This window comes from Tiliqua scincoides, chromosome 4 (assembly GCF_035046505.1).
Source record: "Tiliqua scincoides isolate rTilSci1 chromosome 4, rTilSci1.hap2, whole genome shotgun sequence".
Classification (NCBI taxonomy): domain Eukaryota; kingdom Metazoa; phylum Chordata; class Lepidosauria; order Squamata; family Scincidae; genus Tiliqua; species Tiliqua scincoides.
The window spans coordinates 79,973,551-79,993,342 of NC_089824.1; the positions used below are offsets into that span (position 1 = coordinate 79,973,551).

The 19,792-nt window shown below is 44.0% G+C and overlaps 1 protein-coding gene across 4 annotated transcripts in view; it reads right to left on the minus strand.

Moving 5' to 3' along the window:
* The window catches only part of DSP (desmoplakin), a 51,138-nt gene extending 40,259 nt beyond the window's left edge, over nt 1-10,879 (minus strand). For 3 of the 4 annotated variants that reach the window (XM_066626520.1, XM_066626519.1, XM_066626517.1), the window contains exon 1: nt 10,383-10,879. In XM_066626520.1, coding sequence (XP_066482617.1) covers nt 10,383-10,585 — 203 coding nt within the window. In that variant the 5' untranslated portion in view covers nt 10,586-10,879. Of the gene's footprint in view, nt 1-9,581; nt 9,605-10,382 lie in introns of those variants that run through there. The other variant, XM_066626518.1, reaches the window with a different exon arrangement.
* Nucleotides 10,880-19,792: the final 8,913 nt, after the last annotated feature.

Below are 19,792 nucleotides of genomic sequence, written 5' to 3' on the forward strand. Positions count from 1 at the left end.
GGCCAGCCGAGCTTGGCCAGCGCAAACCCACCTTCTCCCATTGCCATGGAGGTTGGATGCAGCCTCTGCAAGCCGGTGCACCTCACTCCCACAGAAGTGCAAAAGTGTTTTATAGTACATTTGCAACCCTCATAGGCCAGTGCAAGGGACTTGTGCCAGCCAAGCACATCTTTAGGATTGCACTCTTAAGACTCTGTATGCTCCAACCCGGGGCCTAGTAATGAAGCACTCTGGGCACACTGCATGTAGCATCTACCATGGATGCACAAGCCATAGTTGTAGGCTACAGCACACATGTTGGATTGAATATGCAGAAGTCACCAAACACATTATGGGTACAATCCCACCCTGCACTGGAACAGGCAAGCCAAAAGGCTTGCACTGTATCCAGCACAGGATAGGGGCCCAAAGTGGCTTAGCCAGTGGGAAGGGGAAACTTTTCCCCTTACCTCTGGGTAAGGCATCTTGGCCCCATGGGTCTCCTCAGAGTTGCGCCAACTCCTGAGGTGGCACAAGTCCGAGGAGAGCAGAGCAGCTAGAAGTTTCTCCAAGCTTCCCAGAAAAGGAAGTTGGGTTGCCGGGTCCCAGCTCCGCCTCCTGCTCCCTGCCCACCCACCCACCCACCTGCCCCCGAGACCACCCACCTGCCCCCGAGACCACCCACCCTGCCCGGAACGCCTCCCTCCCACCTCCTCCCCACTTACCCCAAAGCCTTGTGTCGGCCCACCTGGGCCAACGCAAGGCTCACCACGCAAGCTGCCACAGAGGCTGGATTCAGCCTCTGTGTGCCAGCGCACCTCTGTGCGTTGGCACAGCTTGCTCACAAGGAGGCACAAACGTGCTTTACGGCACATTTGCGACCCTACTGGGCCAGCGCAAGTTTGTGCTGGCCCAAGTTCTTCTCTGGATTGCGCCCTATGTCCCACTCACAGAGGTAAGCCAGGGCTAGAGCATGTGTGCAGCACAAACACACACATGAATGATTAGAATCTTCCTAAACCACCATAAGTGGAGACTATGTTTAGGGAAACAGGGCTTCTCTCACCTTTTGGCTTTCACATTGACCCTAAATTTTCAAATCATAAACACTTAGTGGCAGCATATATGAGCATAACCAGATACGCACCCATCTGTATATATGGGTGGGGCATACAGACAACTCTACACCACCCAAGGAAGAATCCTCAAGGCAGTATTACTCACATTGAGCACTAACAGCAAAATCTTGATCCTGTCTTAAGGAAAGCACAAAGGAGTGTAAAGAGTTGTTTCAGATAAGCTACCACTGAATGCATATCCGTGCTTTAACTTAAGCAATTTTAACAAAATCTTATTGCTCAGATTTTTTATTTGCTCAGGTAGTTAAGTAATTCTCCCACATGAGAAATGAATTGTTTTTTTTTTTGTTCTTGCCTCCCAAAAAACCTGTCTGAACAAGCAACGGATCAGAAAGAAAAGCCCACAAAGTTAAAAAGGAAAATACAGACGTTGCATGCCGTGACTTAAACATTGAAAGACATTGTATTGTCACTGATGAATCTTTCAAATGAGATAATGCTGGTAACTGTGAACATTGATTACAAGTTGTGAGCCTTACAGAAATATGCAACTTAAGAGATACTTTAGAGCAGCAGTTCTCAAACTGTTCTCAAACAGTTGAAGCAGTTCTCAAAGTCCAGGTCATGACATGATTTTTGCAGGTTCACAAAACAGACAGGGCAGATTAGGCTATGTGCATCAAGGGTTAAACAAGTTGCTGCTTGAGGGGGGGGGGAAACTACTGACAATCACCATTACAGTCACACTCCTTGGCATTCATAAATCAGGCAGCAACCTCTCTAGGGCCTCTAAAAAGTTTTGAGAACCACTGCTTTAGAGAGAAAGGTGTGAAGAGAATGGTAGGTGTGTGCTATACTGTTATGCACACTAATTTCCCTGTACATAAATTTGATTTTTCTAGCCAACTTACAATCACTGTCTTGGAGCCTGTGGAAACTTCAGAGATTGAGGATTCAAAAGCAGAGGTATGGCCTATCTTAGGAGATACCCACCTTCTAAAATTATTTAATTCTATAATAGAGAAAGCTGGAGGGAACACTGAGAGTCATCAGACCAGCATTACCCATTCTAAGAAGCTGCCAAAGCACCAGGCAGGGCAGCCTGTTCCACAGCTAGGCTCCAAGATCTCCTGTGTTCTTTCTCTGAAGTGTCTGCCACACTCATTCCTTCCTGAGGCTATGGAGAAGGAAAGTTCAAATTCTACTAACCTCTCTTTGCCCACTTCCAGTTTCCTACACCCCTCAGGTATGCATAGGGATAATATATGTCCAACCCTCTATTCTGACCCTTTGTATGCCTAAACCACTCATGACACCTATCTCTCCAGCCACATCTTCAAATCATCCACTGGTGGAGATTACATGAACCCAGAGCAAAGTGTTCCAATGATCATCCTACAGTCACAATCTACCACATGGTTACAAATGCTTAATCCCCACAGCACGGAGAGGACAACAACATAATGCATTGGACAATTCCACTAACAGAGGTCTACATCTTGAGACTCTGCTTTATTTTTTCATGAACATCTTGTTCAGCAAATGGAAAGTTTTGTCATGAGATACATACATCTGTTACTGCAAATCATGATGACCTGAGCATTACTCTCTTTTTAAATGCACTCTGGGGTGCTCCAGGTGCTAACATGAGCCTAGAGACCACACAAGGGGCCACATGCAAGTCAAATAGTACCCACAGTTGGCCTTGGAGAATCACAACTTTAAAACAAAACATTCTTTCAGGACATATCCAGGTGGCTGCATGCATCATTGTTAATTTTACATTGTAACTATAACGAAGGAGAATTAGAAGAAATATTTAATTCTACCTCCAAAAGCTCAAGGAAACATACAAAGGGTAATGTTTCCATCGCTTCTTGCATGTTAGATAAACTAGGTTGATCGAGAGTGACCTTTCCAAGATTATGAAGTGACCTCTGTGGCTGAAACCCAGTGCTACAGATCTCTTAACCATTGTTAGGAGTTCACTTGCAAGCTCCATGCACTGACCCCCCCTTCTAGCCTTTCCTGTCTTATGTTCTTATGTTCTTATGTTCACAGCCAACCCTTCCTTCCCTTGGTATTCTTAACCATGGCTCAGTATAACACTATGAACCATGGTTAACATTAACAACAATCCCCACCTTACCCAGGGATTTTGGTTAGTTGAAGTTATGCTATTAAATGCAAACAATGGGAAGAAGAGGTAATTCATGATGGAGAGGAGAGAATAAGACAGGGTGTGTACAAGCACACAACACATTTCACTACACTGTACCCATTCTACATCCACTCTGGGCCTGAACACAGCTTTGCTGTGTCAAAGAATCTATTCACTACACCACACTGGCTGCACTGTGCCAAATGGATCAGCACATTACTGGGACAGTACATGGGCATCAGACATGCTGAATCAGCATGTCAGACACTTGGAAAATCCCTAAACTGGAAGCTCCCAAACTGGCCTTTGAGGCAAGAAGGACTCGCCCATTTCCTAATGAAAGGCTGAAACCTCTTGCTGTTTCTCATTTTAATTATTCACTCTATTGCAGCTCCCATGGCTTCTAGCTGGCATGAATTTTTTTTCTCTCACCTACAATAATTAGCTTCATCCATTTGAAGTGTGTTTGGCAAGCAGACTGTGCTCTTTGCAGTATTATCATGTGATCTTTTCATTAATCATGGCATATACAAGAGCACTCCTCACCCACAACATGCATGCTATGATAGGGTGCCAGTACTCCCCCTATCAGCAAAGAAGGACATGGGCACACTTATTCACACATGGTAGGGCTTATTCACACATGGTAGCCAAGACAAAGAAAATCCTAATTTCAACAAATGAAGTTGATATCGCTGAGTAGGTTTTTTGTTTTTAAAAACAAACTATAAGGAACAAGTAAAAAAGTGCTAAGTGTTGTTTAAGCATATATAGTTTCAGTTTCAGTACCTTTATTGGCATACAGTTACAAAAACATTAAGCACTTTCATACATAAAAACTTAAAGGAGCTGACTAGAGATTTGTTTGCTAAAAACATACCAAGCTACAATTGACACCTATAAACCAAGGACTTCAAGAAATAGGGGCACACTTCAAATTGAACGCCACAATTTGTGAAATAAAAGTAGCTATCTGGAAAATGGTGTTAGGGTCAGGGGTGGCTAATCAGAGTTGCAATATGACAGAGTCCTCAAAAAGGGAATTAAGATAAGGTTGGAGAACTAGACATTTCCTCCTGGCCTCATTATGGAGCAGACAATGAAAAAGAAGGTGGTGCATATATAGTATATATATCTTTATCAATCATTTTAAAAGCTTGTGGAAGTTACTTGGTCAGAATGTTTGGTGCAGCAGATTTTAAGCATTTATATGTTCATTGATATGAAAGCAGATATTGTGCACTTAAAAATCAAATCTAAGCCATTTAAAATCATTTTTACAGGAAAAAATGTTGATACTTCTCTAGAGTCCAGCAGCTTTGGTGTAGTGACTAACAGCGCAACCTTATGCACAGGAGTAATCCCTACTGAACTAAGTCAGACTTACTGCTCAGTAAACATGCACAGGACTGCATTGTGAGGGTGTAAATTATAAGACAGAAAGTCTCTAGTTAAATATTACCCTAAAGATCTGCCACTGGCTAGCCTGCAAGCTGCTATCCCACAGCTTCACAACAGCAATACGGGAATAACAACATTGACCTGTCTTGTACATTGCTGCAAGGATTTCTGAGATAAGATACGCAAAATGTCCTGAATACTTTACACCCCCATCCTACCAAATTGTTTGACCAGGAAATCCACTCTTTAGCTGAAGAACTTGGTCAATCCTGCTACAGAGCACCAGAAACCTATTTTCATGACAGGTTCATTTGAATAACAGCATGGAATCTACACATATGCAACAATACATGCATCAGGCACTCTCAACACAATTGGAAAACAGAAAAAAAGAAAGTTCTCAGAAGCAGGAAAAAAGCCTAATAGTACATACACAATTGCATGTGAATAAATTCCATGCAAATATCCAAGAAAATGACCATGGATACCCCCCTCTACATGTGTTCACTCAGTTTATGCTGTAAGAGTAGGGTAAGCCATTATGTTCTAATGGTTTGTTTCAGCTGAGCAGACAGAGGTTCAAATCCCTAATTACCTAGGAAACTGACTGGGTTACTTAGGTAATTGACCTCTGGGGTTGTTAATAGGATCAACTGGGCGAGGAAAAAGTAATATACACCCACCTGAGCTCCTTGGAACAGTGGGATTAAATTGTAATACATAAATGACATGCATCTAATTATGCATAATAATATGTATGCTATGTATCTAATATAAGTGTTAAATAGGAGTACCTGCAGCATAGAGATAATCTTATTTTTATTGTTTATTAATAATTATATATTTATGTATTCTAATTTCTAATTATCTACATATAATTATATACTGTGTTATATATTTATTACTATTAGCATCTTTAACGTATAGTGTTTCATAGTTCTTGTCATGTTCAGCTGTTCTGTTGCAGATTCTGAGTGAGGCTGGCTAAGGATTTGAGGAAGGCAGTTTGCAGACTCCACACTAATGACCAAACACCATTGCACTGATATAGCACTGTCAGCATTTGTTCCCTTGTTGGTCACATACAAACAATAACGCCTTTATGTTCACAGGTAGCAACAACAACTCTGTAGTTACGGAAGTTAATTCTACCACCATGATCACACCAGTAGAATATAAAAATTTTCAGCCCTATCTCCACCCTGCTGGCAGGGGTCGTAACTATTGTGCAAACAATTTCTGAGAGACTTAACTGCACTGCTGGTTTACAACAGTGTTAGGGCAATTTTCAAAAATTGCCCAACTCAGACTAGTCATTGAGAGCAGAAGCATGATTCCCATCAACTGAGGTTCCACAGAAACCAGCCTCTTACTCAGTTCCCAGGATTACAGAAACTGGGAACATTACACAGGCAGGTTGCTCAACCCTTAGGGCAGGGAGAGGCTGGCGTTGCTATCCAAGGAAGGCACTACATGAAGAAAGGGTGACAGAAGAAAGGATGACAGAAAAAGCCTCAACAGAACCAGGACTCAATCCCCAAAGGTCATTTAGCTGAAATTTAAAGGGCAGTAACTTTTGCATTCAAAAAATAGATGTCAACATTTCTAAACAATGTTTATGTTTGAATGCAGTTGTTAAAATTATTTGATAGATTAAATGCCTGACCTTGAAGACTATGTTTTGGATAGTTATATAAATACTGAGTACAGTACTGTATTGTGATTATTGAAACCAATAAAGCACCTAAACGCAAGAAAGAAAATAAGCACATAGCATGCAACTGAGTATTTTTAACATGTATCCATAAAAGAAGGTCACAAGAAAGTTCCTAGTTATTGCAAAAATAGTGTTTTTTTTTTACAGTTTTCAGTTACTTAATTCACTTCCTTTTTTCTTTTTTGTATTCATCTAATTTGAACTTAATTCCATCAGTGAATTATTGGGATGGACTATAGATATACCGTCACAAAAACAAAAGCAAGAGAACTATTCCAAGGCACATCTTGAATCATTCTTTTGAAATAAAATACAGGAATAATTAAATTGCTGATAACTTTTTCAGGTCCCCTGGTGAAAATACCACCCATAACCAGCAGCAGAACTGGGCCCATATAATTCAGGAAAATAGCCAAAGCAAGACTTGCATACTCTGTTCAGCCTTCACTTGGGACTCACTAACCAGAAAATGAGTGGGAAGATTTTTGGGGTACAGTACAAACAGGAGAAATGTTTCTTTGTGTATATGGGCACCAAATTATACCTCCAAGTAACTCAGCTTTATCCAGTAAAATGCTGCAAGGTATCAATTTTACTAGAACCCAAGCTAAATTATGGTACAGAATGGCATTGAAAAAATTCAGATTTTTAGAAAACCTATGTGTGGCATTTGCATAGGACTTTGAACTAGGGTGTAATGAACCAAGTACATCTACTGCAAGCATTCCACTAATTTATCAATGGGCTTGAATGGGACTTCTGTTTCCATGGGGCTCCATATCAAGAACAAGTAGGAACAAAAGTATGGTTAACTCTGGCACTGGAAAAAATGTACAAGCAGTTAAGTGAACCATTAGTTGTAAAGCAGCTTCCACAAAACAGTAAGTGAAACACGGGTGTGGTACCATTACTGCTATAGTAAATCTGCTAGGTGTACATATTCAGGCTCTTTTGCATGTTCACGTAAATATAATTGCACTAATTCATATGCACAAGCAAGGTTCTTTTTGAAACCCATGTAGTTTTTCCCCCTTTTCCATGCAGCGTTCTTCTGCTTTTAACAGTTGCAAGGCAGACAAAAATCCAGCAGGTGAAACTTTTTCCAACAGTGCATCTGAAGTCTGGGAAAAAAGTTTTACAGATTGGATCTCTGTTTGTCACACATCCACCTCAAGGTTGATAGCCATGATCCTCATGTACTGTATTTGCTGAATACAAGTCTACATTCCCCTTGCCTCTGGTTGACTATTACTGAACTAGTTTGGTTCAGTGGGAAGAGTGTCAGAACTGGCTCATGCATGCATCTCATCACCTGAATACTGCTGACAGCTAAGTATGTGAACTGATATTATGATCCTGTGACATTAAAGCTCTGTTGATGGTGTTTAATCTGTAATAGTTCGTTCACAGTTGAGGCAGCCATCAAATGGTAAGCTCATGTAAACTAGTTTAATGTGAACCAGAAAACATGGGTGCCTATCCCAATTAAACCTCATTTCATGAGTAGGCAATTCCTTCTGAACCTCAGTTCTCCAGCTGTAAAATTGGACTCATCAGCAAATAAGCCTAGGATGATTAGAAGATGCATGTCTCAAGTGAAAAGCTTGGCTTTCAGTCTTAAGCAAACAGATTATGAGGGTTTGTCATGGAGACAACAGTTCTGCTGGACAGTTGACATAACCTTAAAGTACTGCTCCCAGTTGCTTTGATGTTCAGGGATTCCACAAGGTCTCAATACATACACAAAATTAACACAATAGAAGGGGAAAGTGGCAAGCTGTAATCAACACAAACACAGTAACTGTTCTGATGTATGCATTCGTTCATACCTGATGCATTGTACTTTAACAATAGAGCAAAAACCTACATGAGTTACCCTGCTAAACAGCCTACACCCAGCCCCTCAGGGAAAAAAACAACATACAACTAGGCAAAGTAATAAAGTTTATAGAATTCTGTTATGGAGCAGAAGGGAGGGGACCAAAGAGGAATGGCTATCCAAACACAGAACACAGAAGGGGGTTAAAAAACAAGCATGCTATTTTACCAGCTGCCTGAAGACACATGCCCACCCACACAGTTGAGCCCAAGTTCTGAAAAGAAAACAGTTGCATTGTAAGGTGGACTGCAATCTTGCATTTATGGCTCATTTTAACATTCCAACTTGTACTTTCCTCCCTATCATAGCTTATCTGCATTCCTAGATGAAGACACCATCTACAATGCCCCACAATTATTGGCAACAAAGAGGCACCATGACTAGAATAGCTACAGGAGTTTTCATATGGTGGAAAGTGAGAGTATCTGCTTTCCAGGCTGCCCAAACTCCCACATCTCTGCTATAAATGTATTTCAGTGGCCAAGGCAGCTGCCCTTTGTAAAAGAAAGGGAGGGGAAACTACAGCTCTGCAAGCTTGGATTACAAAAAAGTTCAGTCATAAATTTCTAAACGAAAGGCACTTGGGCCCAGGCCTTCTCAGAAGCTGCACCTTCAAACCTGGGAACCCTGCTCATTAATCTTCATGTGTGGGAATTCAAGGGCAAGAACAATACACTTGGCTCATGCTCAGAAGTACTCCCTTCACAATTGCGTAACTGATTCCACAGCTGAGCCATGTCATTGAAAACAGGTTGTGGACTATGTCTAATTAAAAGGAGAGAAGCATCAACAACCAATAAGCCAGAAGAGTTACATCTCATGTTAGCATTTTCCTTACACAGAAAACACTTTCCTGTTGGAAATGACATGCAATTCTGCATGTAAATTGTTCCCACGTCAGAACTGTCTGTGGTTTCCCGTTGCACATGTGCAGATGATCAAGTCATCCATGATGATCAGAGGCAAGCCCCTGTTTCTACCATCTGCCCAATAAGGAGATAAGAACATAAGAAAAGCCCTGCTGTATCAGGTCAAAGACCCTTCTAGTCCAGTCCCATTTCCCATCAGTTGCCTCTGGGTAGCCCACAAGCAAAAGATAAAGGAGATGAGTATTCAGTACTCATGGTACATGTGCTTGCAAACACCTTTGTTGCATTCACACTTCATATTTTTATGCACAGACTTAAAAGACCTCAAGTACACACATAAAAATATGTAATGTGTAAAGCGGTTCACTACTCTCAAAACAGCAGTACTATACTTTCTGAACAGGAAAGACATAATTTATCAAGCAGCCCAAGGTTTTCCTACCAAGGAGGCTATATCTGCAAGTCCCTTCTCTGGCCAAGAAGATTTGAACTATACCTTGGCATCTAAACTACTTTTGAAGATCACTGGCCTGAGCTGAGTAATGCTGAGTGAGCCTTTCATCTCCCACAGATGTCAAGCAGGATGTATCCTCCTGTGAATGTGGGGAAGTTCCTTATCTAGGGAAATTTTGTTGCAATTGCAATCCAAGAGGACAGTAGCCAAAGGCATACAGAGATCAGGACACCAGCCGTAAAACCTTTTTAACCCATTTTTACCTGGTCCACAATGTGCACATTTGGTCCCTGTTGCGTATGTGCAACGTTGGCCTGCAATCCTATGCCATGCTATACCCAGAAGTAAGTCCCATTGAACGCAACTGGATTTACTTCTGAGTAGGCATGCATAGACTTGTGCCTTTAATTGGGCTAGAAAACGGAAGCCAGCACAAAGACAGTGATGGGGCAGGAATTAGTCAGCCTACTCATCCCACTTTCTTCCTTTCTTTTGCAGGGGGTTCTAAAATGCCTCCTGATACTCAACCAGCCACAAACAGCAACTGAGCCAAAGCAGAACAGCAGCCTGCAGACTGAAGAACCCCCCCCCCCCATCGGAACCTGTAGCAAAAGTTCTACAACTGGTTGTGCGCTGCTGGTTCCAGAGCAAACTACCTGGACGGCATTTCCTGGACCCCAAATGCATCTGAGCGTTGCCTGCCTCTGTGCGTCACACACAACACACCTTGATCATCATGCCAGAGCTACAAACCAGCTCCGACGACATTAAGCAGCAGCGCCCGCCTAAGATCAGGTCTGCGTATTTGCGCACAGGCGTCGGTGCGCTCCGAGCGACACTTACGTGTATGCGTCCGAGCTGATGTCCCCCGTGTAACTTTTCTGGATGTAGTACATTTTGTGGGTATGGCCGCTTCCCCCGCCGCCGCCGCCGCCGCCAGCCATCACGTTGGAGTTCATCTCGTAGCGCATATCCATGCCGGAGTCGGCTCGGACCATCCTCCCCAAGGTGTTGAGCCGCGGGTGCGACCCGCCGTTCATGCTCATGGTGGCGGCGAGTGAACCGAGAGCGGAGCGCCTCAGCTGGGAAGAGAAGAGCGCTCAGAACAAAGGCGTGAACTCTCCCCTGCGGAGGGAAGGGGGAGCGAGGCGGCCTCTCTCCGGGCGAGGAATCAGCGCCCCCGGCAGAGCATGACTCGCAGGCAGAAGGGCAGGTCTGCGGTGGGCGAGGGAGGCACAGGCTGCGGAGAGAGGAGAGGGCGAGAGAGACGCAGGTCCTGGCTGCTGGCAGACCCAGCCAGGTGAGGAGGCACCGGTGGCGGGAAGGCTTGGTGGTGGAGGTGGAGATCAGCCAGTCCCCTCCCTGCTGGCACAGGCAAGGCCAAGCCGCACCTTTTGGAATCCTTTTTGAACCAACAGGCCTGGGCGTGGAGCCGCCTCCCCGCCGTCGGGCTCATAAAACAGACTGGGGGGTGTGTGCGTGCGCGCGCCTTCCTCCCTCCACCTGGGAGCCGAGCCCAGAGGCGGGCGAGCCAACGCCTGGCTCTCCGGTGCGTTCCTGTTTTACAGGAAGGGAGAGAGAAAGAAAGGGCAGAGTCCTCCGCCTTCGCCCCACCCTTGACAACAAGGAGCCTCTGGAAGGCCCACGAGGAGAGGCCTTTGCTGCCAGCCAGCCTCCCTGCTGCTTCCAGTGGGGCCCGCATGACAAAGGCTGGGCGCTTTCTGGGCCCACACTTTGCCTGCTTGACAGGAGAGGGAATGTTCAGGGGGCGCTTCACAGGGACTTGGGCGCTTTTGGGTCCCTCTGCCACCCTCCGAGCAAATGCACAAGTTCACACAAGGCCTGTGACTGACACACAAGGTGTGAAGTAGAGACTGGTCTCTGCTAGAGTAGGCAGACAGTTCTAGGAAAGTGCTGCACTGCATCCCTCTTGGGGACACACCTGTTGTATACCTGTACATACAATAGATCTGTGAATATGAGTACGTAGATAGGGCCAGGGCTGGCCCAAGTTGTACTTTCGCCTGAGGCAGCATGCCAAACACTGCCCCCCCCCTTTATCTGGTGATATGCCATCTTCTGCAGGCCCAATCCTATCCAATTTTCTGGTGCTGGTGCAGCTGTGCCCATGAGGTGTGCACTGCATCCTGTGGTGGGGAGGCAGTCACAGAGGCCTCCTCAAAGTATGGGAATATGTGTTCCCTTACCTCAGGGCTGCATTGCGGCTGCACCGGTGCTGGAAAGTTGGATAGGATTGGGCCCTGCTTCTCCGACATCCTAGCCCACCATACTCTTCCTCCACACTTCTGCTCTGCTCCCCTCTTTCCCAACCCAAGGAGCGGGAAGGGGAGGCAGGGTGACCAGGTGTCATAACACCAAAAGTGGACACGGCACCCCAAATTGTTGGACACCCAAGAAAAATGTAAGACATGAAAAATAAAAGCTGAAAACATTTGTATATTGATTTCATGTGGTTAATTTAAACACAGTATTACTTATTATTAAATTTAAAACCATACTGCATATAATTTATTACATATAATTTATTAATTAAAAGAAGGGTATGCATTGCCTGCAGGGGCCCACTCACAGAGAAGAGAAAGACATTTAATTTATTTTCCAGGACATGAGGACATGTCTGGTAAAAGAGGACATCTGGTCACCCAGTCAGCAGAGGAGAATCGGAGGCAAGGAGGCAGGCAGATGTAACAGTAACATAGCAGCAAGTAACACTCCCAGTCAACACATATTGAGTTGAATGTCTACATTGTGTGCATGCATACAGTTGCATGCAGGGCTCAGAGTTGCAGGAGCCCTCATGCAACACCCCTAGCGTTTACTGAAAGCTATGGAGATGGGAACCCCTACCTTCAATATGTGAAGCTGCCCTAAGTCACATGATTGTTGCATCTGGTATTATTTACTCACCAGTCTACATAGCACAAACTAGCAGGAGCGCTCTGGCGTTTTCCAGGCCTACCTGGAGACACTAGAGATTAAACTTGGAACCTTCTGTATACAAAGCAGGTACTCCACCACTATAATCCTTCTGGCCCCACCCACCTCTGACAGTGATATGCTCATCAAAGGCAGCCCATCCTTGGTGATGCAGGTTGCATCCGCAGCAGATTGCAGAGAGTTAAAAGGGCAGTGGATTTGGGGTGCCATTTCACCTGAGCCTGCCACTGCCACCTCTCTCCAGCCCACCACAGAGCCGAGCTACACTGATCCGCTTTCTGTCCGCTAAAAACAAGTGATCCTCACTTTGCTCCTGGTGTGGTTTCTTCAAATGCCAAAGTGCGGGACTTCTGCAGTCTGTTTGTGCGACTGCAGACTTCTCCCTCGTTTGTGCAGTCTGTTTAAATCAAACTGGATGTGCATCATTTAGATAGTCAACTGAACACATGTGGGTCATCCATTTATGCATACTCACTCATCCTACAGAGGACAGAGCTCCTGAACAGAGGCTATACACACGCAATTATACTCAGGTAGACTCTGTTTACATGAACCTGTATTTTGGGCACTCCTGATCTTGCAACAAGAGCCTACACACATACATGTCTTCAACCGAACACACAGAGGTCAGGGGCAATGTCAGCAGGCATCTATCTGCCCATTCATATCCACAAATATGTTGCATGAGTGGGAATTGTATCAGGTAAGAATGTAAATGAAAGATCATTTATATGAATGTTCTCTCCTGTCAAAATCTCCTTACACTCTGAAAACAATCCTCCAGGGAGGATAGGTTCCCTTACTTTCCATAGGGAACACCCAGATTATATTATCATTTCATTTCTTACATGTTTATCCTGTTTTTCAGCACTCAGAGAACCACCAAAACAGATTTTAAAAAATCCGATATTTTTTAATATACAAAAATGAAGAGAAAGACAGGCATCCATGTCCATCACCAAAGGGGAACCTTGGAAAGACCTGCATTCTGAAGTGTTATAGTCACTTTTTCTGATTATATGGGTTGGTCCATTCTATGGGTCTGTGGGTAGTAGTTACCCCATTTAAGAGTGGGATACAAGTAGCAGATTGTAATCTTGGGTATATGCTCTCTGTGATTTCTTTTAAAATTGCATACTTCTCAGGGAGATGCATATTCTCATGTTCTTCCGTGTCAAATAATTCCACATTTCCACATTTATGACTTGATATCTTCAGATGTTATTTGGTTTCTTTTCAGTATTAGCCTGCTATCTGTAGCCAAATCAGAGCACAGATATAAATGCTTGCATTATGACATGCTATCTCCTTAAGATCTATTAAAGACTTCTAAAGTTAAATGAGAGACTTTGACTGTACCAGCTGTGTATCAGTTTAAAACATTAAGAGCATAGAAAGTAGTATTCTTTGTGATTCCCCACAGTTATGGAACAACTCCCTTTCTGCAGAAACCAGATTCAAGTTGAATATATTCTGGAAGAGTCATAAAAACTTTCTTTAAGGACTGGCATTGAAATGCCACATAATATTAATTTAATAATTTTGAATCACCATAATCGGTGTCACTGGGGGTGTGGGCCGCACTAGGTGACACGAAGGGGAGGTGACGCCACCAATGGCTGAATTTTTAATGATCTTGGTATTTTTGAATAATATCATGTTATATATTATTCCATGCACTCATGCAGAATGCAACAAAACAAACCACATTTAAATATCTCTATTCCAGCCATTTTCAACCCCTGTGGTGTGGCACACTAGTGTGCCACGAGGGTTTGGTGGAGGGTCATTTATTAATAGAATCATTGGGGATATGAGCCCCCCACCAACAGAAAGGTATGCCTTGGGGATATGAGCCCCCCACCAACAGAAAGGTGTGCCGTGTCAATTGTCCAAAAACTGATTGTGTGCCTTGACAATTTTAGTACCTTGTTGGTATGCCATGAGACGAAAAAGGTTGAAAATCACTGCTCTGTTCTATCAAACATTATAGCCCAAAACCAAAATGTTGACATTGGGAGGCTGGTACTTTTAATGAAACATCTTTAATGAAACATCTACTCCAACTGTGTCTTATTGTTTTTATGGTTTTAATTGTTTTATATTAATGTTTCTAGCATTGTTTTTATTGTATTAAGTAGTATTTTGTAAGCCACCTTGAGAGCCCTTAAGCGGGGTAGAAAGGCAGGATATAAATCCCATGAATGAACGAATGGATGAAATTAATCAAATAAATAAATAAACAAATAAAATCAGTGCGGGCAGGGCAATGGCACTTCATTACGCTCACCACCTGGGGCATTGCCCTGCCTACTGCAATGGAGGTCCATCATGGGGGTGATGTGCTGGCCTCCCACATTGGGTGACGCAAGCCCTAGTGATGCCACTGACCATAATAGAATGATTAAATTGCATGTGTTTTATTCTTGGTATTAAATTGATGTTAAACTGATGTTACCTGCCCTGAACCCTTCGGAAGAACTGGAATAGAGACCACATGAAATAAAAACAGGTAAGAAAACTGAATGCTCAAAAGGGCTCTTTTTACAATGAAGAGTTGAATTGAAAGTAGAGGTTGAACTAATGTTTAAAAGCTTTACAAACCACAACTGTATTTGGACGAAATGCTCCCTGCATTCACTGAACACATGAGGGGACAGCCCAACAATGCACCCATTGGCAATATCCCCCAGGCACTACTGCATTCAGTATTTGTTTTGCAGAGGGTAGCCTTGGAGGAACCTATTCTGCATTCAGCATTCCTCTCTGCAAATAATCACTGAATGGGGGGTACCAGGGAGACATGGTCAGGGGGTGTGTCAGCATGGGGTGTGGCTAGCTGGAATATTCCCTCACTTTCTTCGTGTTTCATTGAGCATGAGGAGCATTTTTTCTGGAAAAGGATCAAGTTTTATTGTGATCTCTCAGCACTCAAAGGACATACCATGTCACAGTGTTTTATATCTTTTCTGCGCTGGTTCAGATGATACTCTCCTGCCTGAACTGGCCCCTTGGGACAACAGATATATGCACTGATGTTGCATGCACATCTTGGCTTCTATCCTGGACCAGCCCCATAGTGTGCAGCGGTTCTGGTGCATCCTCTGCTGCATGGTACTGGACAGCCAGGGACCAGGCAGCAAGAAGTGCAGGAAGAAGCAAGGCATGCAAGTAGTGTTGACCACACACATCTGTTACTACAAGGGGTCAATTCAGGCAGAAAAGTAGCATCTAAACTAGTCCTTGGGTGCCTTGGAAATAGGTATGTGAAACATAGAAATGTCCTGAACATGCATACCAGTTTGAATTTGGATATCTCAGTCCCCAGGGCGATATGTTTTGCATTCTGCTGAAGAGGTGAGATAAACCTGTTCACTCAGCCACCCAGGTCCAAACTAGACCTGGCTGGATTTCTGGATCTAGATATTCTGCAGTTTCTGTTTTGCTAGTTAGCAGTTGCTGGAGCTGCTTTGAGGAGCAGTGCAACTTAAACATATTCTCCTGTGCCCCTTTCCCAACACTCCTCCACCACTCCAAGCCACTATTAGTTTCAGAGGGAGGAAAAAGATAGGTATAGCACCTATGGCTTGATTGTGGGTTTACTAAGATGGATGATGGAAATAGACATGACATTAAATGCATCATTGTCTTTCTATTCTTTTTCAGTAATACCAGTGGGTGGCATGGGAGATTTGATCTGGTCCAGAGCACAGTGCGGGGGTAGAGTTTAACCCTTTTTCCCCTTGCTGTAGTTCAGACAAAAATTACCCTCCCCAATTATTGAAGTCAATAATAGTTTCCCTAATAGTGCCTTCCACATGACTAACTACTGTCTGCCCCACACATCTGAAATTACCAGTAGGTGAGATGGTTGCCAGGTCAGAGGGGTTGACGTGACAAGCAAGCCTAAGGAATAGCAGGTCTCAGCTTATAAATTCAAGAATGAATGCCACCCTTGTGCCTCTTAAGGCCCAATCCTAACCAATTTTCCAGCACTAATGTAATCTCAATGCAGCCCCAAGGTAAAGGAACAAACAGTTTCCCTTTGGAAACTGGAAGTAGCATTTTTTCAGTCTTTTTGGTTATTCTGAAGCTCACAGAGGCTGCTAGTGGATACACACGGCCTCTACAGGCTTCAGAAAGTCCTCCAGAGGCAACTGGAGCACAATTCCAGTCACCTTCAGAGGGGTCAGGTTGAACTAAGTTTGGCTCAATTCGGGTCCGGGGAACCCGCGTTGAGCCACATCTGTGGATATAAAATCCATGGTTAAACAGGCTCCACCTGTATAAATGAAAAGATAACATTATGAATAATTATTCTGTTAATTTCCCATTGTAAGCATCATGTAACATCACTAGAATGCTTCTAATTATATTTTGTCTTGACAGATTTCTTCTTCGAACAGAATAAACAAATAGGGGAATAGGTTAAACTTAGCCAAAATGGTCAATAAGCTGTATGAATGGTAGTGATGTAACCCAGATGTTGAGGCTACATGCCAACATATTCACATGAGTTCTCTAATGGGATCTCCCACACAGTTTTTTAAAAAAAAAGTTAATAGCAAGTACTGGGGGTGGCAGGTCAGATCAGATTCTGGTCCTGAAGGCAGAAGGTGCTAATCCTTTTCCTCACGCCATTGTGTGCAAGGTTCAATTCTATCCCCCATACTTTTTAACAACTATATAAGGCTGCTGGGAGATTTGGGGTAGGGAGTCATCAGTATGCTGATGACAGCCACCTCTTTCTCTCCTTTCCCCCTGATTCCCCCTGGTGGGTTGTCGAGGTCCTGGATCACTGTTTGGAGGCAGTTGGGACCTGGATGTGGGCAAAGAAGCTGAAATTAAATCCTGATACGACTGAGGTTCTCCTGGTTTGGAAACCCTTGGTTCTTCTGGTATTGGACTATCACCCGGCTCGGAATGGGATTGCACTCCTTCTGAAGGGACAGGTCCCCAATCTAGGGGTTCTCCTAGATCCACAGCTGCTCCTGGACTCACAGGTGGCAGCTGTGGGAGGAGAGCCTTTCTCAGCTTCGGCTTATCTAACAGCTTCAACCATACCTGAATAGCTCAGACCTAGCCACAGTGACCCATACCTTAGTGACAGCTAGATTCCTGCAACATGCTTTACATGGGGTTGCCTTTGAAGACTGTTCAGAAACTGCAATTAGTGCAGTATGTGACTGCCTGTGTGGTTACTTCAGCAGCTAAACTGGCTGCCTGTTCATTTTCAGGCACAATTCAAGATGCTACTTTTGATTTTCAGGCCTTTTATGTCTTGGGACCAGGGTATTTGAGGGACTGCCTCCTTCCACATAATCCAGTCTGACCTCTGAGATCATCAGAGGGAGCCCTTTTAACCATGCCACCATTGATGGAGGTAAGAGGGATGGCAGTAAGGAACAGGGCCCTCTTGGTGATGGTGCCCTGATTGTGGAACTCCCTCTCCTTGAAAATGAGAATTGCTCCCTATTTGGAGACCCATTGGCAGGGCCTTAAGATGTTTCTGTTCAGGATGGCTTGCAAAGTTTTAAAACATAAAAATAATAAAACAATACAACATTAAAAACAAAGTCATCCTGTAGATTGCATAAAATTAACAGTTAAAATTACATCCAGTTAAAATGCCATCAGCCATCAAAAGCCATCCTGAACACAAAGGTTCACTTTAAAATTACTTCATAGGGCTGTACACTTGTTTCCACTGAGTGCCCATTGTTTCTTGCAGAGGGCATGGTGTATTACACTTCCATCTTGTCTGACCTGATTGACAGCTCAGCTGAAAAGCTCAAAGTTCTGAGCAATTTTGCTTCAGGTGGAGAAAAGGAATGCGGCTGGCACTCTCTCCACCACAGACAATAGACAGAGCATATCACATTACTTGCCTCAGACAGAGCTTTTTCAACAGGGCACAAACAAGCTTCACTATTTCCTGTCCTTGAAATTATCGCAGTTCTCCACTGATTATTTCAATGCCGTTCTACACATAAATACTGAATATAAGCAGACAAATACAATATATATGCTGTGTTGCTGCTTTCTAACAGCCCAGTCCTAACCAACTCTCTGTATGGTGATGCAGCAGCACCAGCACAGCCTCCAATGTATCCTGCAAGTCTCTGGAGGCCTCCTCAAGATAAGGCAGTGATTTTCAACCTTTTTCATCTCACGGCACACTGACAAGGCACTAAAATGGACAAGGCACACCACCAGGTTTTTGACAATTGACAAAGCACACCATGCTGCCAGTGGGGGCTCGCATCTCCCATTGGCCCTATTAATAAATGACCTTCCCCCAAATTCCTGTGGCACACCTGTGGACCACTCACAACACACCAGTGTGCCACGGCACAGTGGTTGAAAATGGCTGGAGTAAGGGAACATTTGTTCCCTTTGCCCTGCAGTAAGCCCTAGCAGCCACCATATGTCAACTCAGACCTGTGCCAGCTCTATAGCTGGTGCAAGTCCACATTGACCTGGGAAGGTGCTTCAGGCCCTGGATGTGGATTAGGATGAACACAGTTGCCACCAAACTCACCCTTTTCCTGGGCCTCACTCCTCCCCACCCCTTCACCTCCCCATTCTGCTCATCCCAGGTTCCACCCCCTTCGCGCCTTCCTCTCAACCCTTTACAGGCTAACCTGCTCCAGCAGGCATCAGCTGTCTACCATTCACAGGTTCAAATGTGCAAGCAAGGTGCAGCTGCTCATAGAATTTTTGAAGAAATGAAAGCCAGGTAAGGCTTTTCCCAAGCCAGTCTACTAGAATGTGGGCAGTGGTGATTGCTGTGACAAATTGAGAGCGCAATCCTAACCCCTTATATCAGTGCTTTCCAGCACTGGCATAGCAGTGCCAAAGGGACATGTGCTGCATCCTGCAGTTGGGTGTCACTCACGGAGGCCTCCTCAAAGTAAGGGAATATTTGATCCTTTACCTCGGAGCTGCACTGCCCTTATGTCAGTGCTGGAAAGCACTGACATAAGGGGTTCGGATTGCACCCTTAGGTTGTCCTTAGTGTGACCTTTCTCAAGACCTGTGGGATCTGAGGCCATCAGACCACCTCAGAAGTTACATTATTTGTCCTGGGTCACATGCTCCTGTTAAGAACCCAACGGCAGGTACAATTATATTCAAAGGTGTCATACATCATGTGTATAAATAAGAGAAATAAAAAGGTTGTCAGACAACACATGGACACTGATGGTGCAGTAATATTGGTCGTCATAATAAATACTAATACACTTTATTTATTATATATTTATTACATATTATTTGCATTATACAAACAACTA